We start from the raw sequence: 21,826 nt of genomic DNA, 5'->3' as shown, positions 1-21,826 counted from the left end.
ACAAGGATGCTGAGGTAACCCCCACTTCTGAGACCTACCATCAGACAGTGGTAGCAGCCAGCCGCCATCAGAGGGGCGTCGACGACATCGGTTGCCTCAGCACTTGTGGGACTTTGTGATGAACCCATGGGCTGTTGGGGACGACGAACCCAGCTAGATGGGGGCTGTGTAGTGTCCCAGAAGACCTGGTGCTGTAAGGGGTTCTGGGTATTTGTTTTGTTGTGTTAATGTTGTGTTACAGTGTGGCTGTTCTTCCAAAATGTGTTTGTCATTCTTGTTTGGAGTGGTTTCACAGTGTGGCGCATGTTTGTGACAGTGTTAAAGGTGTATATACGGCCACCCTTAGTGTAACATTTATGGCTGTTGACCAAGTATGCTTTGCATTCACTTGAATGTGAGTGTGCTTAAAATTGACGTGATCATTAAACTCGGTTATGATCATACAGCGTGTCAGCATTTCTTAACATATTTAAGTTAAGACCATTTGTCAACCCTTCCAACGCTATCAAAGAAGAATAAGTGATAATTACATTTTAACAGAAGTGTCGATAGAACATGTTGAAACCGAAAATAAGCAATTATTAACAGTAAATGAACAAGTCGATTAATAATTCATTTTCTACTGCTTGTGTCACAATCCGGGCACACGTAAGTGCGCCTTCATCTGTGCGCTGCAACGAGCGCAGCTCAGAGAGTGCACGAAGCGCACCCCAGACCGGCGGCAGCGAACAGCTGCAATATATCACCTGCAATCTGCATACCTGGAGCTGATGATCTGACTTGCCTTCAAAAGCCTGCACAACCTGCCATACCGCGCCGGAGCATAACCTTCTGTTCGCGTACAGTAAGCGATCTGATGCTTGACGCAATCCTGCTCTCTCTTTGTTTGCCCCTCCATGTTTCATTGTTGTGTCGTTCCTGCGTGGCGAGTTGTGCGTCTCATTTTTATCTCGTCGTCCTCGTTTTCCCTTTCTGGTTCTCTGGCTGCCCCTTTGATCTTGACCCCCTCTCTTTGGATGCAGACCTGTTGACGCCCCGCTTAGCCCCTGACTACTGCCTGCCAACGGACTGCCTTCATTCCTTGTCCCTCCTCTCGTTCAACATTACAGTAACACACTACAGCTAATCACACACATAGCCTCACAAACACACGCCTTGGATCGAGTCACACTCCTTTCCTTAGCTTATGTATTATTGTTTTATTATTATATTTATTGTGTGTGTATATATATATATAATAAATCATAGTGCTTTACTGCCACCTTGTGTCTGTGCCGTCAACTCCCCCTGCAAAAAAGCTTGGCCCTCATAATGTTGACAAAATAATAGAATGATAAATGACACATAATGTTACTGCAAATGTCAGCAGACTAATTATGAGCCTTTGTTTGTTTACTTACTACTAAAAGACAAGTTGCATTGTATGTTCACTATTTTATTTAAGGGCAAAATTGCAATAATAAACATATGTTTAATGTACCATAAGATTTTTTTTCTGTTAAAAAGAAGCCAATAATGACATTTTTGTGGTACCCTTTATTTAGAAAAGTACCGAAATATTGTTGGTACCGGTACCAAAAATATTGGTATCTGGACAACACTAATACACACACACCAAGCACCCACTGGCAGAAATGAAGGTTGGCGCTTATGCCGGCAAATATAAAATAAAATAAAATAAAAACACCGGCGGAAAGCAATCATCGATAAAAAAAAACAGGCAAACCAGAGTTTTGACCCAGAGAAGGCAGGGCCGGTAAAAAATTGGGAAAAAATCTGTGTCCCGGGTACGCGCGGACTTCTGGAACTGTGCGGTCTCTCTGATTTCAATGCTTAAAAAGACACAAAAAGTGCGTTAAGGCCAACAGTGTGTATATAAATAAATATGTATGTGTGTGTATGTGTGCATAAATATATATATATATATATATATATATATATATATATATATATACATATACATATACATATATATGTATATATACGTATATATGTATATATACGTATATGTCTATATATATATGTGTATGCGTATGTATATATATATATATATATATATATATAATATATACATTATCAATAGTGCTATTTCTATTTCTATATATATGTTATATATGTATGTATATATATGTATAAGCGGTAGAAAATGGATGTATGTATATGTTTGTATACACACACACACACACACATACATATATATAGAATATATATATATATATATATATATATCCATCCATCCATCCATTTTCTACCGCTTATTCCCTTTCGGGGTTGCGGGGGGCGCTGGCGCCTATCTCAGCTACAATCGGGCGGAAGGCGGGGTACACCCTGGACAAGTCGCCACCTCATCGCAGGGCCAACACAGATAGACAGACAACATTCACACTCACATTCACACACTAGGGCCAATTTTAGTGTTGCCAATCAACCTATCCCCAGGTGCATGTCTTTGGAAGTGGGAGGAAGCCGGAGTACCCGGAGGGAACCCACGCATTCACGGGGAGAACATGCAAAATCCACACAGAAAGATCCCGAGCCTGGATTTGAACCCAGGACTGCAGGAGCTTTGTATTGTGAGGCAGACGCACTAACCCCTCTGCCACCGTGAAGCCCATATATATATATATATATATACATATATATATATATATATATATATATATATATATATATATATATATATATATATATATATATATATATATATATATATATATATATATATATATATATATATATATATATATATATATATATATATATATATATATATATATATATATATATATATATATATATATATATATATATATATATATATATATATATATATATATATATATATATATATATATATATATATATATATATATATATATAAGGGTTTCCCATATTATTTATTTGATGCCGGCCCGACACGAAAGAATTACAGCCACCGCAAAAAAAAAAAATTATTTATTTATTTATTTTTTTTCCGGCTTTTGACTCGCTCGACCGCTCGTAAAAGCAATGGGACTCTGTCTGTGAATTGAGCTTGTAGTTACATATTATATAAATATATAAATATGTACATAAATATGTACATAAAGTGTTGTAATTATATTCCAACTCCGCGTTCTTCTTGGTCATTTCCGCCGCGGCCACCGCCCCGACACCACCGACCAAAGTCCCAAAATCATTCAATGATATTTAAAATATTTAAGTCACAAGTATCAGCATTAGCACCTGGATTTACTTGGTATCAGGTCGACACCACTAGCTGCGGTTTCGCCCACCCCGACTTGGCCAGCAAGTGCTAACTTTACTAACTTTGACCAGTTGGGCTCTTTGCATTGACAGATACGCTTTGTGTTCACACTGTAGTTGTGAATTCCACTCTGGTGTATTGAAGATGTGCCGTCACGCCAATCTGGATCGCAAAGAGGACTGCAACCGGTTCAAGTAGAATGTCAACAAGTGACACAAGACATTTCGAGCTGACAGTTGGAGGAGAAACACTCCGGGAAGCACAAGTTACAACTACAAGGTGGGTCCAAAATATATTCTAGCCAACACCTATTTTTATTATCATACACATTACTTTCTAGCACGTATGTCTGTTGTTTTATTATCATATAAACACATTCCAACACTTGATTTTACTCATGTTATTGTTCATGTCTTTTCATGTTGTACTGTTTCCTTGTTGAGGACCTAGCGTTTCGTGGTGCTAAATTGGGTTCAACAACATCGTGTTTGAATGTTCAACCGATCCATGGAGCTCGAAGATATTCAGTAGATTTTGTAAAAATGCCTCGACATAATGGAAATGGTCATTTTAAGCAATTCGGCGTGGAAACTGGAAATCTATTTATCAAGTACAGTTTGTTGCAGGTCAACTAACAAGGAATTGAAATTGTATTTGGCGAGTGATGTTAAAAAAAGGCAATAGTATTTTTTGCAAATTCCATCCATCCTTCAATTTCTACCACTTATCCCTTTTAGGGTCAATTGTTTTTCGTAAACTTAAAAGGTCCGTTTTTATTGCATTTTGTTTCATTTACATTGTTTTGAATAGAATATTGAAAATCTCTCACGTTTCTCGTGTGCTGATATGACAACCATGTTCCTTGAATTTTTCAAAATGTAAAGAACGTATCAGTGAATTACATAATGAGTTTGTCAAACAGTAAGCAGTGATTGATTTAAGTTTAATTTGTTATTGTTGTTGTTGTAGTGTAGGTATCACTCCATGCACTTTCAGATGTGTAACAGAGCTATCACCTCGGATACACAGGCTGCATACATAGGAATCAAACCTATTTACAGGCTGGAAGATTTAAAGTTTGCTTTAAGTGTGACAAAGTAAGGGTGTGGCTGTTTAAAAAACAAGTCTGGTGTGGCCCATTTCACTCATGGCAATGGCATTAAGATCCATTTGGATGCAAGACATTTAGGGTGTAATTCATATGCAGTTGCGGGAACATCTCAGTTACGTGTTTGTCCGTGTTGTGTACACACCCACACTTTTAGTTCAGGCGGGATCATTGTGGTTATGTAAGTCTTAGTAGCCAAAAGCAGCACACACCCACAAGCGGACCTCAAGTCATGAGCCGACATACCTCACAAACACAATGTTTCAGCCTAACGAGCCTGTCAAAGATAACAATTTGTCATCAGTCTGGAAGCCATCAAAACAAACGATGACATGGTTTGCACATTCCTGATAATGTGCATGCCTCCTTGTAGTAGTCCTTTTTTACAAACCCCGTTTCCACATGAGTTGGGAAATTATGTTAGATGTAAATATAAATGGAATATAAATGATTTGCAAATCCTTTTCAACCCATATTCAATTGAATGCACTACAAAAACAAGATATTTGATGTTCAAACTCATAAACTTTGCTTTTTTTTTTTGCAAATAATAATTAACTTAGACTTTCATGGCTGCAACACGTGCCAAAGTAGTTGGGAAAGGGCATGTTCACTACTGTGTTACATCACATTTTCTTTTAACAACACTCAATAAATGTTTGGGAACTGAGGAAACTAATTGTTGAAGCTTTGAAAGTGGAATTATTTACCATTCTTGCTTGATGTACAGCTTAAGTTGTTCAACAGTCCGGGGTCTTGCTGTCATATTTTACGCTTCATAATGCCCCACACATTTTCGATGGGAGACATGTCTGAACTGCAGGCGGGCCAGAAAAGTACCCCCACTCTTTTACTACGAAGCCACTCTGTTGTAACACTTGGCTTGGCATTGTTTTGCTGAAATAAGCAGTGGCGTCCATGATAATGTTGCTTGGATGACAACATATGTATGGACCATTCAACATTAATGGTGCCTTCACAGATGTGTAAGTTACCCATGCCTTGGGCACTAATGCACCCCCATACCATCACAGATGCTGGCTTTTGAACTTTGCGCCTATAACAATCCGGATGGTTATTTTCCTCTTTGTTCCAGAGGACACCACGTCCGCAGTTTCCAAATAAAATTTGAAATGTGGACTCGTCAGACCACAGAACACTTTTCCACTTTGCATCAGTCCATCTTAAATGAGCTCGGGCCCAGCGAAGCCTGTGGCGTTCCTGTGTGTTGTTGATAAATGGCTTCCGCTTTGCATAGTAGAATTTTAACTTGCACTTACAGATGTAGCGACCAACTGTTGTTACTGCCCTCGCCCCAGCCTTGTTTGTGAATTACTTAACATTTCATGGAACCTGCTTTTATACCCAATCATGGCACCCACCTGTTCCCAATTAGCCTGCACACCTGTGGGATGTTCCAAATTAGTGTTTGATGAGCATTCCTCAACTTCATCACTATTTATTGCCACCTTTCCCAACTTCTTTGTCACTTGTTGCTGGCATCAAATTCTAAAGTTAATGATTATTTGTAAAAAAAATTTTTTATCAGTTTTAACATCAAATATGTTGTCTTTGTAGCATATTCAACTGAATATGGGTTTGAAATTATTTGCAAATCATTGTATTCCGTTTATTTTTACATCTAACACAATTTCCCAACTCATATGGAAACAGGGTTTGTATGTTTTGGTCAACAACAAAAAAACAGTGAACAATCAGGAATATACTGTACTATATACCTCTGATCGCATAGCCCAAGCAATAATCGTCATTCATATTATGTAAACTATTTAATCACATGTAACTTCTAGACTGTGGTTTTATCTAGTGGCACACCAAAGAAGTCTGTAAATATGTACTATGTGTGAGTATCATCGTTGATGATGTTTGTGCATTGTGTGTAAAGTTACAGTTGCCAAACATGTTTAATATACTTGGTAAATAAAACCTCTCCCTTGTTTTTAAATGAATACTTACACTTACTACGCTACTTTTTTTTAATGTTGGTCTTTAAGGTGGTACTTGGAGAGCCAAGTGTTTTCTGAGGTGGTATGTGGTGAAAAAAGTTTAAAAACCACTGTTTTAGATCATCGTGCAATATTTCTTACCATATATCTCTGTCACAATAACAAAAGTGTCATTCGGGTTCATGAATTTGTAACGTGTACTTCTCGGGGCCTGGCAACCTTCCTGATAGCCTCGCTAACTTCTATTTTATTCAGCGAACTTGCAGCATTTATCTCCTTCAGTTGTTTGGGTTGAGAGGTTTGCGTATGCTTTTTGTTGTTTGGGGCATTTTTGCATTTGTTTTTGATCCTCCAGCTTTTATTGATGCGAGTGCAGAATTTGTCGTTTTCAGCATTTTCCTGCTGCCTATGTTTTATTAAATAGGACTGTCAAAAAAATTAGGTAATTCGTGATTGAGCTAAAAAAAGAAAATGTTGCATTAATCTTCTATATACGCAGATTAATCGCGCAATTTATTTTGCCTGTACATGCTCCTTTATCGTAACTGCGGATTATTTTTTTTTTTTAATCCAAAAATGTGTCCTTTGACAGAACCAGGTTTGTGGTGTTGGGGCATTTGTGTGTGTGGTTTGGATTGCTAAAAACGGTAAAGGAATATATTAACTTTTTTCAACATAGTTAACTTTAAACACAGTTGGTGTGTAAACAAAATATATGTATCTTAAAAGGTACAAATATTGTAAAGATATGTTGCAGTGGTCTAAAGTTTATAACCCATGTTTAATTATTTTATCAGCATGCAGCGCCCAAAAAAAAGTAAGCAAAAATGGAGGAATAATACCGTCTAGCAAAAAATATAGAGAGAAAATGTGTAATGTAACCATAAAAACCTGAAATGTTGGCACAAATTAACATCATGTGTGCTTCATCATGTGCTTTAGTTGCACAGAAAAATCCAAATTAGAAATGAGTTGATTATGAGTAAAACTATAAAATAATTTGATTTATTGCCACTTGAAACACAAATATATATACTGTAAACCCGATATAGCCCACTGTTTTGGGCTCATTGCTGGTTTGTTAAGCCCGAACGTTTTTTGTCATGTGTTTTGATTGCTTCAAATGTCCTGCAGAAACGTCAGAATCCAGAACATATACATGAAAGGTGTGTTGACAGCTTGGCACTAAACCTGCATGGTGATGTTCCTCAAGTCCTATCAGGTCATGCCAGTCGTATATGAGCAGCATGGCATGATAATATTGTAACAAGAGAGGTTAATGAGCAGCTATAATTTCTTTGAACGTTCATCTGACCCCTGGCTGCTGGCTTTCTGTTTCATGTCCTCACAGGAACAGCTGTAAAAAAATAAAAAAAAGACTATCTTTCTGTGTTGGTGTGTTTAAGGACCAATTGTTCCCTGCAAGTTCGTCTTTGTATTAATTCCTTATCATTGTTGTGTTGTCATGCACACTTAGATCCATCATATGCATGCGTTAGCAGCGATTTTTGTGGGTGTGTAAGCTGTGCTTGCGTTGTGCAAAGAAAGTGTGGCGTGATATGGATGATATCACTGCCGCTTATCAGTTTTACTAACTACATGTAAAAGAAGCTGATACAGCACAGGTATTTTTGAGGCAGAACAACATTAGCGGTAAAAGTCATATCAACCATCACAACTTCCAGCCATGCAATACTGCATACTGCAAAACTTCTCATTATTTATTACAAACATTAATAAACAATTGATAGAATATTTACATTTATTTGACTTTGCAGATCGGAGAATGGGCTTGAAAATGTACGTCTACAGCTCTGTTGCCGCCGAGCAATCACACAGGAGGGAACATCCTCAGGTAAATCACACACTTCTGATTCCTGCCACCACCATTTAAGACTGTTTTCACACAAGGATAAACGCTGTTTAGCCACAAAAAAATGTGAATGCCTGTCGATTAATAAATATCTAAAATGTATCAATCATACCATGTACAAACCCCGTTTCCATATGCGTTGGGAAATTGTATTAGATATACATATAAACGGAATACAATGATTTGCAAATCATTTTCAACCCATTTTCAGTTGAATATGCTTCAAAGACAACATATTTGATGTTCAAACTGATAAACGTTTTTATTTTTTGCAAATAATTATTAACTTTAGAATTTTATGCCAGCAACAGGTGACAAAGAAGTTGGGAAAGTTGGCAATAAATACTGATAAAGTTGAGGAATGCTCATCAAACAGTTATTTGGAACATCCCACAGGTGTGCAGGCTAATTGGGAACAGGTAAGTGCCATGATTGGGTATAAAAACATCTTCACAAAAAATGCTCTGTCTTTCACAAGAAAGGATGGGACGAGGTACTCCCCTTTGTCCACAACTGCGTGAGCAAATAGTCAAACAGTTTAAGAACAACGTTTCTCAAAGTGCAATTGCAAGAAATGTAGGGATTTCAACATCTACGTTCCATAATATCATCAAAAGGTTCAGAGAATCTGGAGAAATAACTACACGTAAGCGGCATGGCCGGAAACCAACATTGAATGACCGTGACCTTCGATTCCTCAGACGGCACTGTATCAAAAGCCGACATCAATCTCTAAAGGATGTCACTACATGGGCTCAGGAACACTTCAGAAAACCACTGTCACTAAATACAGTTTGTCGCTACATCTGTAAGTGCAAGTTAAAGCTCTACTGTACAAAGCGAAAGCCATTTATCAACAACATCCAGAAACGCCGCCGGTCTCTCTGGGCCCAAGATCATCTAAGATTGACTGATGCAAAGTGGAAAAGTGTTCTGTGGTCTGACGAGTCCACATTTCAAATCTGCCATGCAATGTACTGTATAATCCTAAGGGTGTCAAACGTACGGCCCGCGAACAGGTTTAATCCAGCCTGCGGCCCGCAGGTTGAGTTTGCTAAGTATAAAAATGACCTGCAGGTTTTAATGAAAGAAACCGCTGTTCTAAATGTGTTCAATGTGACTTAGACTTAGACAAACTTTAATGATCCACAAAGAGAAATTGTTCCAAATTAACATGAGCTATCCCAATAGCAATTCAGGTGTAACGCACTTTACACATCTCACTGTTTTAAGATGACATGTCAGCTGACTTTGAGCGCCATGTGGATTGGCTGCCGCTACTTCAAGCAGCGCAGGTGCAAGCAATCAGCTGCTCCTGTTGTGGCTGGTAGCAGACTAATGCTGTAGCGACACACCATTACCTTAATTTACTGTAAATTATCCACTCAACGAATAGAATAACGAAACGGTAAGATGCAAAGACTTAATTCAGCTTGACCATCATTTTTGTAGTTAGAGTTCCGTGCAGTTGCAATTGGTTGACAGCATGATGTGCACACTGAACTCCATTGTAAAAATGTGTGTTTTTACATGTGTTTGTTCTATTTTATTTTTTGCTTAGTTTTTATTTTTTGCCAGTTATGTTACCTATAATTCAAATATCATGGTGTAATTTTTTGACACTTGTTTTGATAATACTATAATTGTAATATTTAAATGATGCTAAATTGCGGCAGTTGTGGATTTTACCAATGTGGCAGTTTGAGGAAACGCTCCATTGATTTTCCAAACACGTCTTTAATGGTGAACTGCCAACATGACATAGCTGAACAGGAAGTGCTTAAAGTTTAATTGCTTTGTAAAAAACACTGAGAAAAAATCTGAATGCATTTGGTCATTCACCTATTTTTTACCCAGAATGTTTAACTAATTTTAAGTGTTTTGGCAAGAGCATTGGGTGTGATATATACATTTTATGAATGTGCTTGTTCTATTTTTGGCCATGATAAAACAAAGGAAAAAATATTTTTAAGTTGTCTTATTTTTAATTTCTTATGCAATGATTTTATCAGTCCGGCCAGCGTTGGAATAGATTTTCTTTCAGGGGCTACACCCATAAAACAGCCAGTCTACCCGTGGGGGAGCTGTAACTACTAAAGTAGCTTACCACCCCCAAGTATGGAGTGAATCTTATTGCAAGAAAAGTGCGTAATCGCTAGACGAGGCTGAGCTGTTTGTGGTTAACAGTTATCAACACCAATTATTGCATTCCGCCATCAAAATTGGGGGCCCTTGATTGGTTTGGGCCCCTGGGATTCAGCCTATGTAAGCCTTTGCATTAAGGCAGCCTTGACCACCAACCGCAGAATATGTGTGCGCCTGATGCTTTCCTTCGATGTTTGAACGCTACAAATCATTCCACCTGTAAATGGGGTGGCCTATTGGATTCTTGGGATGGCACTATTCCACCCCAGGCCACATTATAAACACGCCACTGGTGCTACATATGCAGTTATTTGCCTTATTAGAACAACTAGTCAGTGCTCAACCAGAAAAAAAAGAAGGAAACAGGGTTGCATTGCCTTTTTATTCTTTTGAGCAGTGGATTTTGTCATCAATAGTTCAATTAAACCAAGCAATTAATCTGATTCCATTACAGCACAAGTAATTACTGCAGACCGACAAAGACAAGTGGTGGACCACAGCAGTGGACCCAGATATAAACCCTGTGTCCTGTTAGGACTCCCTAACAACCTGGACCTGAACAAATCCGAGCTCAGACTCAAGAGGAAGAAAGACGTGTGTCTACATGGGTAAGCATAAAATGTTTTTGTCATACACACATCCTTACATCATTCTGCATGGTTGTGTGTCAGTAGGTCAGTCAGCACTGTAAAAAAAATAATGGATTTTGGTTGTAAGTGCACAGAAACAGTATGCAAAGACTACCGGATGTCATGCGTATCTTGGCCAATGAGTTCATCAGTATGAGATATTACAGTGGAACCTCAATTTATGATCTTTATTGGTTCTTGAAGAGGGTTTGTGACTAGAAAAGTTCATATTCTGAAGCAATTTTTTCCATAAGAAACAATGCAAACATGTATAGCCCTATGGTGCACTCACATTTTGAAATCACAAAACTCTAATTTTTACAGCCAGGTCGTTTCGATGATTGTGAATAAGAAATAAAATTCACCGTGCCTTGTCGTTTAATATTCTTGGCGTGCAGCAGAAGGGTGGGGGAAGGCAGTGCCAAAAACGCTGTGGATACTTCCTGAATGTTTCAAACGATACATCGTTGTCCATTGCTTTATTTTGACTAATACTGAGCTAACTAAACTAGAAAAAGGCTGTAAAAGAGGCTAAAAAACACTTACAAAGGACAGAAAATACAACAAGTAGTTGGCGACAGCTGTGCTGGGCTGACTGAATGAACACTGGAGATCAACCACCCCACCTAAAACCGCTGCGCAGCAAGGCACACAATCGGTGGTAGAAACATTCGTACACCACAAAGCACATTTTTATTCGATCTGTGGTTTGTACAATAAAGGGTTCGTAAATCGATGTTCTACTGTATGCATTTTTTAGGTAGCCATATTGTAATGTGTCCCGTCCCTTCAAATGTTAGATAATCCCTTTTTTATTACTATGCTAGTGTACAGGCTTGTGAAATGTCCACAAAAACGCGGAAGTCCACCTTTTTAAACATTATTTTCATGTCAAAATATTACTTCTGTGGTTTTTAGATGAAATATCAACAAAAATTTAAACTCTTGCCGAAAGGCCGCACTGACTTGCAGGATGGAGAGACAACCAGGAGCACCGAAACAATCTCGTTAGTGGGCTAACCATCGAGCAAACTTACTTGTTGTTGCCTCCGAGCCACAACGCTGACAGCTGTCCACTTTTGCTGCTAATCATATTTCAGGTGATTGAATTTCGGACATTGTTAGTTATTATTATGTAAGGCTACACCATTTTTCATCATCAATTTATTATTATTATTATTCCTATTCCGCCATTTTTTGGATCAGCATAACTTCATCCCTGTTGATCCCATTTATTCCATTCCAACTTCAAAATGTTCAGCCCATACAGGAAGTGTTGGGACTTCTTCAACATATTTAGAAAAATTCCCAAATTTCCCAAAATTCCCAGTTTTCCCAGACATTTTCGCCATTGAAAATGTAATGGCAATTTTTTTTAACCTCCCACAATTTCCGCATTTTTCAACCAATTCAAAAAATTAATGTTCCCTGTATACTTTTTACCCTAATAATCATGGATTTTGTTACTTGGCACCATTTTAGAATTATGCTAGCTGTTTCCCTGTTAGCATGTCAATGTAAACATGGTAACATTGGCATGGTAACATTTTATGCTAGCATTTTAACACATTTTGTGCCTTTTAATCTAATAATTAGGAATTGAGTTACACGGCGCCATTTTAGAAGTATGCTAGCTATTCCACTGTTACCATGCTAATATTATCATATCTGATAATAGCAAAGCGTGATATAAAATCTAATCCATTATTATTAATATTATTAATATTAGCATGCCAACGATTTATGCTAGGATTTTAGCTAATTTTATGCTTTTTACCCTAATAATCATGGATTTTGTCTCTTGGCGCCTTCTTAAAAGCATCATAGCTGTTCCCCTGTTAGCATGTTAATGTTAGCATACTAAAGTGTTATATTAGCATTTTAGCTAATTTCATACTTTTTAATTAAATGTTCATGGTTTTCGTTACTTGATGCCACCTTAGAAGTATGTTTGTTAGCTGTTCCCCTTTCACCATTCTAATTTTAGGATGCTAATGTTTTATGCTAGCATTTCAGCTAATTTCATACGTTTTAACCTTATCTTCATGGCTTCCATTTTTTGGTGCCATCTTAAAGATTTGCTCGCCCTTCACCTGTTAGCATAATAATGTTAGCATTATAACATAGCACACTAACGTTATATGTTAGAATTTTAGCTACTTTTATGTGTTTTAAGATAATAATCATAGGTGGTCAGTATGCCAACATTTTGTTGCTTGCATTTAAGCTGACTGTGTACTTTTCAATCAAATAATATGAATTTGGTTACTTGTCACCATCCTAGAAGTATGCTAGCTGTTCCCAGAGTTAGTGTGCTAACTTTGTATACCAGCATTTTAGCCTTTTTTTTGTACATTTAGAGCTATCCATCCATCCATCCACTTTCTACCGCTTGTCCCTTTTGAGCTAATAATGATATACTCTGTTACTTTGTACCTGCTTTGAAGTATGCTAACCCATTTCGCTCTACCAACAGATAGCATTTAAAGATTCAGACTAAATTTCCGTACATCTTCTGCTCTTCACCATTCAAAATCATTTTTAACTTTTGGACTATTTTAACCTTCAAACCATTTCTACAGCCCATTAGCATATCAGTTCAGGATCAGCTGATCAACATTCAAACCTTTCATTGAATTAACCAATTCCTCCATTTAAACCATTTCAACATTCAATCCATTTTTACATTTGAACTATTCTTACATTCATTCTACATTCCATCAGTATTTTTATTTTCCTGAAGGAATCAATAAAGTACTTTCTATCTATCTATTTCAGTTCAGCTTCAGCAATGGAGCATTCACACACAATTTCTACAGAAAGCGAGAGACGTTTGCACAGTGCCTGTGTTTTTAAAAGGTGTAAATCTTTATTGTTGTACAGTTCTCTTTTATGTATTTTAAAATTTATGTCTTGACGTATTACTTTTTTGAAACTGCTCTGTGACATGTGCTGTTGACCTCTTGGCCAGGTCAACCTTGTGAAAGAGATCTTGATCTCAATGGGTTTCATATAAGTTCTATTCCTATTCATCTAGTTATTATCCATCCATCCATCCATTTTGGGGTTGCGTTGGGCGCTGTTGCCTATCTCAGCTACAATCAGGCGGAAGGCGGCGTACACCCTGGACAAGTCGCCAGCTCATCGCGGGCCAACACAGATAGACAACATTCCCACTCACATTCACACACTAAGGACCATTTAGTGTTGCCAATCAACCTATCCGCAGGTGCATGTCTTTGGAACTGGGAGGAAGCCGGAGTACCCGGAGGGAACCCACGCATTCACGGGGAGGACATGCAAACTCCACACAGAAAGATCTCGAGTCCGGGATTGAACCCTGAATACTCAAGACCTTCGTATTGTGAGGCAGACGTACTAACCCCTGTTCCATTGTGAAGCCCCTAGTTATTATTATTATTATTATTATTATTATTACTAATATTTTTACTATTATTATTATTAATTATTGTTACTGTTAGTATTTATTAGTAGCCACCAAGAAGGTATATTTTTGACGTGACGGAGTGTAAACCGAGGTCACAACACCGGAAGTATAATATCGGAGGGGATGTGGCTACAGCAGGGGTGCCCATTACGTCGATCGCGAGCTACCAGTCGACCGCGGGGGGTGTGTCAGTCGATCTCCAGCCGGGCTTTTAAAAAAAATAGACCTAATAGACGTCACTTAAATGACATTCACGGTACCGGAGGGTCTTGTGAGATGACGCTGGCTGCTGCAAGATCATTATTATGAAAATATGACCGAGAGGAAGGCGAGAAACACTTTTTATTTCAACAGACTCTCGCGCCGTACCTTCCGTCAAAACTCTAAAGGCCGACTGCACATTTCCTATCTTCACAATAAAAGCCCTACTTCATGCTGCCTGCGCTAACTAAATACAGAGTCTCGGAAAACTGGCGTGCACAAGCGATCCCTCAGAAAGCTGGCGTGCACAAGTGATGTGCACGGCAGCTTTCCGAGACTCTTATTTTGTTAGCGCAGGCCTTTTATTGTGAAGATAGGAAATGTGCAGTAGGCCTTTAGAGTTTTGACGGAAGGGACGGCGCGAAAGTCTGTTGAAATAAAAAGCGTTTCTCGCCTTCCTCTCTGTCATTTTTTCATAATAATGAACTGGCAGCAGCCAGCGTCATCTCACAAGACCCTCGGGTGCCGTGAATGTCAATCAAGCAAGCTACGGAATTTGCCGCCAATGTTTTTCTTGTAAAGTGTATGGAAGCTGGATGAATTAGATGCCAAAAACCAAACACTTTCATGTGGTATTGTACAGAAAAGACAACTTTTTTTCTCCTCCATTTGAAAATGTGGGCGTTATCATCATTACTGTCTGATTCCAATCAATGCAAGTCATCAGAATCAGGTAATACACCAACTTATATTCTTGTCTTTGTGAAAGAAAGACATCTATATGTGTTACACATGCTTGTATTATCATTAAACACATTTAACTTGTTTACAAAAATGTCTCTTTCATAAATAAATAAATATAAATGATATATATAAATGAGGTAGATCCCCTCGAGTTGGTCAATTGAAAAGTAGCTCGCCTGCAGAAAAAGTGTGGGCACCCCTGGGCTACAGGATAACGTTGGCCAAATGGGAAACATTGTCTGAGTTCTCTGCATGCATGTTATAGAATTTCACCATAAAATGTTAATAATGATAATGCTGGTAAACTATTTACTAAAAAAAATAAACATTCTGTGGTACATTACTGTGTCAAAAGACAGCCAAAAGAGGTTGGTCGATGAGAATAAACCTAAAGGTAAAATATAGTGTAGAAATGCACCCAATTGCAGGAAATGTTGTCTTGATTTTCAAAAATGTATTTCAGGTTTGTGTGGCAGCACTTTGTGCTGATAGGTATTTTCTCTCTTAATTTTATTATTTTTTTCTGAGAGGGTACTTACATCCTTGAATATATTATAGTATCATTATTAGACTTAGTTGTACCACAGTTATAATTATTGCCCGTTTTAATTCAAACGTGTAATGAAATATCAGCTATAGAAAGAAATGGCACCGTCCTTTTATGAAAACGTTTCAGGTTAAAGTGGAAATATAAACATAATCACATTTCTTTAAAGCGTTCCACCCATGAAATGCAGTTCAAAGACATGAAAGGTCCTTTTAGCTCGGTCGTGAAGTATGAAGTTTGTTGTTTGTGGCACATTTAGTGTGTGTGTGTGTGTGTGTGTGTGTGTGTGTGTGTGTGTGTGTGTGTGTGTGTGTGTGTGTGTGTGTGTGTGTGTGTGTGCGTGCGTGCGTGCGTGCGTGCGTGCGTGCGTGCGTGCGTGCGTGCGTGCGTGCGTGCGTGTTTGTGCGCACAGAAATAACAATGGACATTAATTACCCATTGAAGAGAAGCAACACGCCCTTTAACTGAATGTTTTCCACCTGCACTTCTTACATATCATGGATCATGTCCTTTTTTAGACATCTGGCACTGTGTGTGGGAGCGAGAGAGATCCTGTGTAGCACAGTGTGATCTTTGTGCAACTATGTAACACACACACATTCCTGCTAAGTGCTTTTTTTAAAAATGGGTATGGGGTGTGACTTCAGTGTGCGAAAACTCTTTAGCGGAGAGGAATGCAGGCCACCGTGTTCCTCTGCATTGCTGCCCCAAAAGTTTGATGTCTAATGGCTGAAAACCTTTCACATTCCCGTACATAAGTGCTCTGTAGTTCAATATAGTTCTCTCTTTTCTAAAATCGCACTTAAGTAATCTCCCGTTTTACACCCTACTTATAAAATGAATGACCTCATATCTCGAACCAACAATCTGCTTTCTCCTGTTCTTCCAGTTCAGATGAGTCACAAAGGAGGAATACTTTTGGCTGCAGCTCTCAGGTAAACATCATATTAGTTAAGTATTAATGTGCTCAGATTTGTTATTTAATTTTGATTGTGTAATATCCTCCTGGGAACCAGCAATCTGTGCAGTGGGCGTTTGTCAGTTGCAAAACAGGACATTTGTAACTCTGACAAAATAAATAGACTAGGGGTGTCAAAGTTGTTTTCTTTGAGGGCCACATCACAGTTACAGTATATGGCTGTCCTCACAGGGCCATTTGTAACAGTGAATCATTTATAAATAATATATGAATATAAATGAATAAGGATTTTCCTCATGATATTATTACACAATTGCCAATTTATTTGAATTATATATTATTTTACATACACTTGTAAAATAAACTTTACATTATAAAACCGACTGTTCAGTTGCCAGAATTTTACCATAAAATGTATAATGTTTTTTATGTATATCGCTGTAAATGGTTAAACAATACCACCGTTTTTTGCGGTAAAGCCTACGGTTGTTATTTTTACAGTGTATTACCATAAATGCTACCACAGTGTTGATGGATAACTTGCTCCAGAATCATTTCCTGGATTAAAAACATAAATCAAATGTTATCAGTATTATTGATACTGTTGCTTTTATTAATTTTAGTTTTACTTTTTTGAATACCGTATTTCCTTGAATTGCCGCAGGGCATATAGTATGCGCCTACCTTGAATTACTGCCGGGTCAAACTCGCTTCGCAAAATAAATAGCGCATGCTTAGTATTACCGCTTGGTCAAACTCGTGACGTTACGAGTGACACTTCCCCTGTCATCATTTTCAAAATAGAGGAGGCTGATTTCAATACCGGTAATTTGAAATTGCATAAAGGGAAGAATATTAAGAGCTTTTCAGTAGGATTTAAGGTCCAAGCTTACATCACACTCACATTTTTACTGCATGCCTTTGGTAAGTGCCGGAGTGAGAAAAGGTTTTAAAATAATTAGCGCATGCTTACTTTTACCGCATGCCTTTGGTAAGCGCAGGAGTGAGAAGAGGTTTAAAATTAATTAGCGCCCCGGCGGCAATTCAAGGAAATACGGTAATTGCATTTAAGTAGTATTAAGTATTTTATCTGTATGTTGTCTCAATCACTTTGTAAATTTGCCTCCTAAGTATTGTAAAGTTAGAACTGGGTTGGAGTTGGGGTTGGTCTGTTTTCTTTTCAGTGGTTAGCGCTTGTGGCTCACAATGAGACGGTCCTGGGTTGTAATATTTCATGTTCTACCTGTGACTCCGTGTTTTTTCTCTGGGTACTCAGCCCTCCTCCAACCTCCAAGGACATGCACGTGAGGATAGGCTGATTGGCAACACTAAATTGGCCTTGTGTGTGTGAATAATTGTCTGTCTATTTGTTTTGGCCCTACAATGAAGTGGTGGCAACTTGTGTGCACCCTGCTTTCCGACCAAGTGCAGCTGGGGTCGATCGATTAACCTTCAGTTTGACCTGTGACATAGATCAAAAACATATTTCTAAAGAGCGTACAATTACATTGTATGTAGAAATAACATATTTACAAATAAAGGCACTCTGTACTGTAATAAGAGATTGTCTTATGTGTGATAGGAGCTCGACACATGAATTGTGTAGCCTACTCTTGAAAGCATCTCAAGATAGATTGTTATTTTAAGAATAATAAAGAAAGCACGGGGTGGGATAACCAGTTTGTCAAGGTCTGACTATTTCAGTGAGGTACACCTTGGGAACAGACAGACACATTGGCTGTAATTCAGAATTACATTTTCTGGATGCTGCTTTCTTTTAAATACAATTGCAAGAAGGGGCGTTGATAGGATTTTGGATTATGGACTGTGACCAAAGAGTGGCCAGATTGAGGTATAGATACTCTGCACTCAAGTTTATCTGGAGGGCCCGTAACTCATTCAACTACTGGAACAATGCCAACTGCAGAGGTCATGACCAACTAAAAAGACCAAGAAAATCTGAATTTTCTAATTGGGATTGTCTAGCGCACTGGTATTTTTTTATTTGGAACACAGTCCTTGAGATAATAACATGGGGCAAAAATTATATATATTAGTTGTATTTCACTTGTTGTATTGTATTCAGGGTTGTCATAATAGATAGATAGATAGATAGATAGATAGTACTTTATTGATTCCTTCAGGAGAGTTCCTTCAGGAAAATTAAAATTCCAGCAGCAGTGTACAGAGTTGAGATCAATTTAAAGAAAAAAGTAAAAAGTAAATAATGGGGGTTTAAAAGGAAACAAAATAGAGAAATATTACAAAAAGAATAAAAACAATGGGAATAACAATATAACAGTAAAAAAGGAATATAACAAGACAAAGTAGGCAGTAGTGACCATGTTATGAAAACGTATTGCACTGTTAATGTTTTGCATCCCCTGTCATCCTAATACCCCCCGTCCCCCGTCCCAGAGAGGAGTTGTACAGTCTAATGGCGTGTGGGACAAAGGAGTTCTTGAGTCTTAGTCCTGCACTTGGGATGAAGCAGTCTAGCACTGAACAGGCTCCTCTGGCTACTGATAACGCTATGCAGAGGGTGACTGGCATCATCCAGGATGCTCACTAGTTTGTCAGCAGTCCTCTTCTCTGCCACCGTCACCAGTGAGTCCAGTTTCATTCCGATTGTAGAACCGGCCCGCCTGATCAGTTTCTCAAGTCTGGAGCTGTCCTTCTTAGATGTACTGCCCCCCCAGCACACTACCATGTAGAACAGAACACTGGCAACCACAGACTGGTAGTACATCCACAGGAGTTTTCTACAAATGTTGAAGGAGTGCAGTCTCCTGAGGAAGTACAGCCTGCTCTGTCCTTTCTTGTACTGGTGGTCCGTGTTAACAGTCCAGTCCAGCTTATTGTCCACCCAAACCCCGAGGTACTTGAATGAGTCCACGGTCTGTACCTCAACTCCCTCGATCATAATAGGTTGTGACCGTGGACTCGACCTCCCAAAGTCAATGACCAGCTCCTTGGTCTTTGACGGATTGAGCTGCAAGACGTTCGTGTGGCACCAGACAACAAAGTCCCTCACCAGGTTCCGAAACTCCTCCTCTCTGCCGTCCCTGATGCACCCGACGATGGCTGTGTCATCCGCGTACTTCTGGATGTGACACAGCTCTGAGTTGTAGCAGAAGTCAGCGGTGTACAGGGTGAAGAGAAGAGGGGCCAGCACCGTTCCCTGCGGTGCTCCGGTGCTGCTGATCACAGTGTCAGACGTGATGTCCTTCAGTCTGACGTACTGTGGCCTGTCGGTGAGGTAGTTCGAAATCCAGGCAACCAGGCAGGGGTCCACTTGCATTTTGTAGAGCTTGTCCTGAAGGAGGCGGGGCTGGATGGTATTAAAGGCACTCGAGAAGTCCAGGAACAGGATCCTCACAGTGCCATTTCCCTTATCCAGGTGTGAGTGGGCTCGATGCAGCAGGTAAAGGATAGCATCCTCCACACCAACGCCTTCCTGGTACGCAAACTGCAGGCTGTCCTGGGCATGTTGCACCTGTGGTCTGAGGAGGCTGAGAAATAGCCGCTCCAATGTCTTCATTAGATGAGAGGTGAGCGCCACTGGTCTGTAGTCGTTCAGCTCACTGGGGCAGTTCTTTTTGGGAACTGGAACGATACATGACGTCTTCCAGAGGGTGGGCACTCTTCCCAGCTGCAGGCTGAGGTTGAAGATCTTTTGAAGTGGTTCACCCAGTTCTGCAGCACAGGTCTTCAGGAGTCGGGGGCACAGCTTTTCTGGGCCTGCTGCTTTCCTTGGCTGTAGCTTCCTCAGTTGACCTCTGACCTGGTCCGCAGAGATGACTAATGTCTGCGTAGAGGTGGTGGAGGGTGGTGCTGCCATGGCTGGTGGGGAGGTGTGTTGAGGGGAGCAGAAGAGGGGTTGGCTGTGATGGGAAGTGGGGGACGGAGAGGACACGGGCTGGTTAAACCGGTTAAAGAAGTTATTCATCTCATTGGCCCTCTCTATTGTCCCCACAACAGCTCTGGTCTTTGTCTTGTGGCCTGTGATGGTTTTCACACCTTCCCAGACCTCCCTCATGTTGTTCTGCTGCAGCTTCTGCTCCAGCTTCTTCCTGTAGCTGTCCTTAGCCTCCCTCACGCGTCGTTTCACCTCACGCTGTGCTGCTCTCATTGCCTTCCTGTCTCCACTCCTGAAGGCAGCTTTCTTCTTGTTGAGGACAGCTTTAACTTCTTGTGTTACCCAGGGTTTGTTATTAGGGTAGCACCGAACAGTCTTAGCAGGGCAGATCACGTCCACGCAGAAATTGAGGTAATCTGTGAGACAGTGAGTCAGCCCATCAATGTCCTCACCCCGTGGAAGCAGCACGTCCCAGTCTGTGGTGTTGTAGCAGTCTCTGAGGGCATCTTCCAATTCAGGGGACCACTTGAATAATGAATGGTTCAGTGCAAATTAATCCATCATTTTTTATCAGATCAAAAATTAAGACAGTTAAGCTATCCGCAGCACAGAGATGGTAAATGGTAAATGGGTTGTACTTGTATAGCGCTTTTCTACCCCTTTTTAAGGAGCCCAAGCGCTTTGACAGTATTTCCACATTCGCCCATTCACACACACATTCACACACTGATGGCGGGAGCTGCCATGCAAGGCGCTCACCAGGACCCATCAGGAGCAAGGGTGAAGTGTCTTGCCCAAGGACACAGCGGACGTGACTAGGATGGTAGAAGGTGGGGATTGAACCAGCAACCCTCAGATTGCTGGCACAGCCACTCTACCAACTTCGCCCCGCCGTCCCCGAGATGGTTGGAATTGGACATTAAATCACCATAAATGATTCCTGGGCGCGACACCGCTGCTGCCCACTGCTCCCCACTGCTCCCCTCACCTCCCAGGGGGTGATCAAGGGTGATGGGTCAAATGCAGAAAATAATTTCGCCACATGTAGTATGTGTGTGACAATCATTGGTACTTTAACTTTTTAACTTTAACAGAGGGACTCAAAATGTCTGAAACATTTCTGGCAAAATTTGCACATT

General features: G+C 39.6%; 1 protein-coding gene across 3 annotated transcripts in view; it reads left to right on the top strand.

Moving 5' to 3' along the window:
• The first annotated feature begins 3,180 nt into the window (after positions 1-3,180).
• The window catches only part of zmp:0000000991 (mucin-2), a 52,242-nt gene continuing 33,596 nt past the window's right edge, over positions 3,181-21,826 (top strand). The window contains exons 1-4 of one of the 3 annotated variants that reach the window (XM_061922095.1): positions 3,181-3,526; positions 8,101-8,177; positions 10,795-10,948; positions 16,799-16,844. In XM_061922095.1, the coding sequence (XP_061778079.1) occupies positions 3,447-3,526; positions 8,101-8,177; positions 10,795-10,948; positions 16,799-16,844 (357 nt within the window). In that variant the 5' untranslated portion in view covers positions 3,181-3,446. Of the gene's footprint in view, positions 3,527-8,100; positions 8,178-10,794; positions 10,949-16,798; positions 16,845-20,228; positions 20,380-21,826 lie in introns of those variants that run through there. The other 2 variants (XM_061922097.1, XM_061922096.1) reach the window with 2 other exon arrangements.

The sequence above is a fragment of the Nerophis ophidion genome, linkage group LG15 (assembly GCF_033978795.1).
Source record: "Nerophis ophidion isolate RoL-2023_Sa linkage group LG15, RoL_Noph_v1.0, whole genome shotgun sequence".
Taxonomy (NCBI): Eukaryota; Metazoa; Chordata; class Actinopteri; order Syngnathiformes; family Syngnathidae; genus Nerophis; species Nerophis ophidion.
The sequence above is the reverse complement of the archived record's forward strand: the minus strand, read 5'-3'. Positions and strand labels throughout refer to the sequence as shown.